At 71.3% G+C, this 6,156-nt stretch overlaps 1 protein-coding gene across 1 annotated transcript; it reads right to left on the bottom strand.

The window, feature by feature from the left end:
• Nucleotides 1–1,702: 1,702 nt before the first annotated feature.
• On the bottom strand, nt 1,703–5,067 carry NKX1-1 (NK1 homeobox 1). The gene is made up of 2 exons (XM_052642397.1): nt 4,620–5,067; nt 1,703–2,562 (listed from the first exon to the last, which is right to left on the bottom strand). The coding sequence occupies exons 1-2, from the start codon at nt 5,065–5,067 to the stop codon at nt 1,703–1,705; spliced, it is 1,308 nt and encodes a 435-aa protein (XP_052498357.1).
• Between the last annotated feature and the right edge of the window lie 1,089 nt (nt 5,068–6,156).

The following is a 6,156-nucleotide window of genomic DNA, read 5'->3' as shown; positions in this document are numbered from 1 at the left end:
AGGTGACCTTGTGAGTGTGGGTGAGAGGTGGAGTGGGGAGAGGGAGCCCAGAGCCGCTGCCCTGGTGCATGAAACTCCTCCTTCCTGCCCTCGGTTCCCCAAGGTGGGCGTCGGGGAGGAGGGCAGGGGGTCCCCAGGGGATGATCGATCTGGCCCCTCCTCCGCAGTCCTGAGGGGGTGCCCGGCGCCGGAAGTGCGGGCTGCGGCTTCCTGCTAGGCAGCCTTGGGACCCTGCTTGGGCTAAGTGCACAGTCACGCGGGAAGCTTGAGGCCAAGAGCCTTCGGGGCCCCACTGTCCGCTACCTGCGCCCTCCGGAAGCCAGGCCTTGGCGGTGGGACCGGGGGCGCTCACACTCTTGCACCCCCGTGTCCTGAGATTCGGGCCTCTCAGCTGCCTGTAGGTTGGGTGGAGGAGCCCTTTGGTGCTGACTGCCAGCCAGAGGGTTACTGCAGAATTTCCGCAGCATCGGCCCTGCGCAGGTGGGGCGCCCGGGGTGGGGGGCGGTGCTGTGGGTGAGGAGGGAGGCCGCAGGCCAGGGTGGGGGCTGCAGCGCGGGGCGGGGCAGTCTAGCCGCCCCACCCCAACTCCCGTCCCTCCTCCACCCACTGCCCGCTGGACACGTTGAGGGCAACGCTGGGCGCCCTCCTCCACCCCCACCGGCCGGCGGTGGCTGTCACCCACTGGCCGCAGGGTCCTCTTCCTTCACGACCCCAGCCTCAGCCCCAGCTCTGGCCCCGTGGTCGGTGACCAGCACGGGAAAGAGTCCCTCTGAGAACACGGGAGTTGCTCACGGAGAGGGATGTCCGCCCGCGGGCGCAGGGCTCGGCCATGGAGCAGCCGCGGAGCTGGGCAGGCACACGGCGCCGCCACTCGGTGTCCAGCGACCGTGGGAGCCCACCCTGAGTGCCGGCGAAGGGGACCCCCATCACTGCGCAGCAGCGCCCGCATCCGGGGCGGCTCTCTCAGCCGCCTGCCTCCCCGCCCGCACTCCAGGAGCCAGCAAGTGGGGGCGCGGCGCCGGGCTGCGGGCGGAGAGGCGCGGCTGCACGGGACCCCGCGGGCTGGGCTCAGGAGCCTCCCCGGAAAGCTGCAGACGCCCCCTCCACCTCGGCAGTCCTGGTGCTCAGGACTGGCGGGGCCAAGGCGCAGCGAGGCAGGAGCACGGGGTCGGGGCAGACCCGATCCCTGCTGCGGCCCGCCAGCCCCGGCCTTTCCTCACCCCCCAGGCGCTCCCCGCGGGGGGAGGGGAAGAGGAGGTCCCGAGGCTTGGGGGACGGAAGGAGTAGGGAAGGCAGGGGACCTGGTTCTCTGGGGCTGGAGGCTCCGCAGCGAAGGTCGCAAGCACGTGGGAGAACTCGGGGCGCAGGACGCGCGAGCCTGGCCACGGGAACCCGGGACGGCGGGGAAACGGGGGCCCACGGCCCGCAAGTGGCACCTGGGTCGAGCCAAAGTCCCCCCCGAAGGGCAGCGAGCAGCTTGAGGGACGCGGGCCTCCTTCGGTTTATTGATTGGGTAGAGTTCGGCAAAGTGCTTCCGAGCGGACCGAGCTCGGCCCCAACGCACGCGGACAGTCGTTTATAAATTTAAAACTCTTCTGTAGCAATCGGCTATATACAGAGTCAGCGACCGCGGCCTTGCCAAAGAGCCGGCCCGCGGGCGCCCTCGGGTCCTTGGGCCGCCCGGTCGGCCCCATGGCCGCGCTCAGAGGTGCGGCGCGTAGAAGGCGGGAGCGCCGTAGGTCTGCGAGCCCAGCACGAAGGGCGAGAGCACCGTCGGGCTCGACAGGAAGGGCAGCTGCGCGGCGCACACCAGGCCGCCGGGGCCGTGCGCTGGGTACCCCGCCGGGCCGTGCATGGCGAGCGGCGCGCCCACGGGCGGCGACGGGCTGAGCGGGCTGAGGCCGCCGGGCAGCCCCGCGCCCGGGCCCGCGCCCCCGCCGCCACCGGTCGGCGCGCTGGTGTCGGCGCCGGGGTTCTGCTTCTTCCACTTGGTGCGGCGGTTCTGAAACCAGATCTTCACCTGCGTCTCGGTGAGGCTCAGCGACAGCGCCAGGTTGAGGCGCTCGCACACCGACAGGTAGCGCGTCGCCTTGAACTTGTTCTCCAGCGCCACGAGCTGCTCGTAGGTGAAGGCGGTGCGCGCGCGCCGCGGCTTCCCGGACTTGGAGTCGGAGCCCGTGCGCTTCCGCTTGGGCTTCGCGGTCGCCGCCGCCGCGCCCTGCGAGGCCGTCCCCGCGCCCCCAGGCGCCGCCGCCGCCGCGGCTCCCTGCGGGCCCGGGACTCCGGGCGAGGTCCCGCGGGGCCCCGGGGCCGCGGCCTCGTCGACGGCGCCTGAGGGCGCTTCGGCCTCTCCCTGGCAGCCCGACCCGCGGGCCCCGAGGCCGCCGCCGCCGCCGCCGCCGCCTCCCCGCGCCTCCGCGCCGCGCACCGTCCCCGCCTCGTCCTCGTCGTCGTCGTCGTCGTCGGGCGCCTCGTCCCCGCTGTCTGCACTCGGGCTGCGGCCGCCGCCGCTGCTGTAGCCGTTCGCCTCTGCCTCGTCCGCCTTGCAGGGGTCGCCGGCGTCTGTGGGCCGGGCGGGGCGGGAGGACAGGACAGTTAGGACCGGCGCGCTCCCTTCCGCGCTCGTCCCCGCCGTCCCGCGCCCCGAATCGAGCCCCCCTCTCCCGTTTCCGTTTCTTCTCTGCCGCCTCCCCGGCCCCGGGGCGCTCTCGTTTCCCTGCCCGTCCCTCCCTCCTCCCGTGCCCCCCTCCCCCGCACTCCTCCTTTCCCGCGGCTCCTCTTCCCGCCGTCTCCCGGGTCTGCGCCTTTGCCTGAGCGGGGCAGACCGGACCGCCGGGCTTACGGCGAGGGGGAAGGATCCCATCGATCCGCGGGGCAGATACAAACTTAATTAAACTCATTTTGTGTAATGTACAAACTAGTTAACGGCCATTTAATTTATTTCGGCGTATATTACCCTCCAATTACCGCAAGGCTCCGGGCCAGCCAATTACTGAGCGTTTAAGAGTGGGCCGGACCAGAGGCCTGGGGTGAGGGTGGAGCCCGCTACCGGAGGCGATTTCGGCGGACCAAAAACGCTGCCCTGGATCCATCCCTACCTCGAGCCTCGGGGCCTAGAACTTGGCCCCTGGGCTGAGGCCCCAGCGGGCCTGGACTGGGCCTGACCGGGAAATCCCGGCCTGGGGGCGGGGGTCCAGGGCAGCGCTGAGATCCCCGGGATGGAGTCTCCGCTCAGCCTGTCTGAGCAGCAGCCCCAGATCCTCCAGGCAGAGCCACGCAAGGCGGCTGCAATCCGAATCTCAGAAATTTGGAGGACAGCATCTGACCTGATGGCGGCCTGGTGTGGGGCAGGGGGGTTTCTAAGCAGCCCTGGCTCCCACAGGTGGTCGTACAACCAGGAAAGCAGCCAGGACAAGCCCCCAGCACCGTGTCTCGAGGTCGGGCACCAGGCCCCGTGAGGGCGGCCCTGAGAATTGGAGAATAAAGGCCACATGCAGTCCTGGGAGACGCCTCCAGGCCCCCACGTACCCCTCGCCGCGAGCAGAGGCTGCGCCAAGACGAGCCGAGAGCACTTTGCTCCTGTTCTGCCCAGGGCTGGACTGAGGAAGGGGGCTGACCACCCCTCCCTGAACCCGGGGAACTGGGCCTTCTGACTGTTCCCCGTTTGAGTGGAGGCTCTATGTGGAAACTCCCAGAACCTCGCCCGGGGGGAAGCCTGAAGGGGCCCCTCCAGTCTGCCTGGGTTGTTTCTCCTTCATATCAGTCCAGCTCTGAGGGCACCCCAAACTGGAGGCCCCTCTCCTGGAAAGGCCCCCCAGCCCTGCCTGCCCCCTAGCCTTGCCCACCTTGTGCACCTCTCTCTGCCAGGCAGAGGGCCCAGGAAGTTGGCTGGAGGAAGGGCCAGGGGAGGGGGCACCGAAAGCAATCAGGAGCGGGTCGAATGCAATTCTCGATCAATAGCGGCCCCTAATAAGTGTAATAGGTTTTAATCGAGTAATTATCCGAATTTTGACCCTATAATTTAGATGTTCGGGGGGAGTTTGCAAGGTGCTTGAAAGAGATATGCATGCAGCCGTAATGGGATATCGACCGGGCCGGGGCTCGGGCCGCCCCATTAGCGGTTGCTTTCCGCCGCTAAGCACATTTCCCCTTAACTGTAATCGAAGGGATTTAATTGTTTTTCCAGAGATAACCAGCGTTTTGTCACAATTAGTCTGATTTGTCCCCCCAAAAAAAGAGAGAGAAAGAGAAAGAAAAAAAAAAGGGAAAAAATGAATGAAGGGCGGGGGCCTCGGGAGGCTGCGGCGGGAGTGGGGAGGTCACCGCGCGCGAGCCCGCCATGCCCAGGGCGCGCAGTGGCCAAACCTGCGCCGGCCGTGCGGCCTGCAGCCCTGCGCCGGCCCGGGGAGCCAGCTGGGAGGCACCGGGCGGTGCGGGACCGGAGCCCGGCTCGGACGCAGGCGGCGGGCGGGCTGGTGCGGACCCCGCGCGCTACGAACTTTCCCACAGAGCTTCTCGCCGGGCCGGCCAGGTTCGCCGAGGGGTCCTGGGAGCGCGAACGCGTAGCCGCGGCCCGTGCCCCGGCCCTGGAGACCCGGCGCCGGCCCTGTCCTACTCACGCGGCTGCTCAGCTCCGGTCCCGGCTCCAGCTCCGGCGGCGACGAGGGCGCGGCGCTCCAGCTCCTGCGAGCGCGGCGGGCGTCCCGGGGCGGCGGGGGCCGGGGCGCACGGGGCGCAGGCAGCGGACGCCACAGGGCCCAGCAGCACACAGCGGCGTCTTCTGCTGTTGAACTTGTTGGGGTCCAGTATGTCCAGCACCGAGAAGGAGGTGGGGCGCGGCGGCGGGCCGGGCCGGGCCGCCCCAGCCCCCTCGGGCGCCGCGGGCACCGTGTCGCTGGCGGCGAGCGGCGGGGCTCCGGCCCGCGGGAAGGCAGGCGTCTCCGCGCGCCCGTCCATGGCGTCCCGCGCGGCGCCGGGCGCGGGCGGTGCGGGCCCTGGGCCTGGCGCTGGCGGCGGCGGCGGCAGCGCGGGACCGTCCCCGGGAGCTGCCGGGCCGCTCGCGCTCATGCCGGCCTCCCGCGCGTCGGCCGCTCGGGCCCCTCCGGCTACTGGGCTCCCATCCCCGGCGGCCCGGGCGCCGCCGCTCGGTCCTGCGCCGGCGGCCGCGACTCGGCTCGCGCCCCGCGCTCGGCCGGTGCTGCTGCCGCCGCCTCCGCCGCCGCCTCAAGCGCCCTTCGCGCCGGGCCGGCTCCTTTATGGCGGCCCCGCCGGCGGCGCCCACGCGCCCACTCGCCGCACACACGTGCGCCCGCCGGCGGCCGCGGGCTCCGCCGCCCTCGTTAGCGCGCGCGCCTAATTGGCTGCGAACGGTCCCGGGCGGAGGAGGCGGGCCCCGCGCGGGACACACGGACGGCACCCCGGGCCCGACCGACAGACGCGCAGCCCGGGGAAGAGTGCGGTGCGCGAGAGGCTGTCGCGGTTCGCTTCGCTTCCTCTCGTCCGGAAACACCGCCGGCCCCCCGGGCTTGGGGCGGGGGGAGGCAGCCCCCTTAAATAATTGCGGGGGCCCCGGGGCACGCCCCGCGAGTTGGCTGGGGCATCCCGGCGGCTCGCGAGGCTACCGCGCCCCTCTGCGGCTGGGCGAGCCGTGCGGTCCCCGCGGGCCGACCCCCGGGGTCCCGGCCGCGTCGTCAGCCCTCTCTCGGGCGTTCCGCGGGCCTCGGTCCCGCCTCCCTCCGTCCCTCCGCTCGGGGTCTGCTCTCGAGTCTCCGGGTCTCGCTCGCTTAGCGATTCGGGCCGGCGTCCTCTCACGCCCCCGCCTCTTGGCGCCGTCAAATTAGGGCCTGGCCTCGTGTCCGCGCCGGGGGCGGGGCCGACGGCCCCCGGGGTCGCTCATCAGAAGTGGAATCGAACGCGGGGACGGCTGGCTGGGCCTCCCGTCCCCGCCCCAAAACAGGGGCCGAAAAACTCGTGCCAAGGGCAGGAGGCTTACACAAAAATCGATAGCCTCCCGGAAGGGGAAGCCTCACCGCAAACCCCCCTCCCCGCTCCCGGAGAAGCCCTTCGGCCCCGGTGTTACGCGTGCGTTTGCCTACACCGCGAGGTGCGCACCGCCCGGCCCTGCGGCCCTCGGGGGGCCGGCCCGCGTCCGAGGGA

The sequence above is a fragment of the Budorcas taxicolor genome, chromosome 6 (genome assembly GCF_023091745.1).
Source record: "Budorcas taxicolor isolate Tak-1 chromosome 6, Takin1.1, whole genome shotgun sequence".
NCBI lineage: Eukaryota > Metazoa > Chordata > Mammalia > Artiodactyla > Bovidae > Budorcas > Budorcas taxicolor.
Note: the sequence above shows the minus strand (reverse complement) of the source record. Positions and strands in the feature narration are given on the sequence as shown.

Excerpts from the sequence above, each read along its gene's own strand:
- NKX1-1 (XM_052642397.1), bottom strand. The coding sequence starts at position 5,067 with ATGAGCGCGAGCGGCCCGGCAGCTCCCGGGGACGGTCCCGCGCTGCCG. Across the intron at positions 2,563-4,619 it reads GACCGGAGCTGAGCAGCCGC|ACGCCGGCGACCCCTGCAAG; the intron begins GTGAGTAGGACA and ends CCCGGCCCACAG.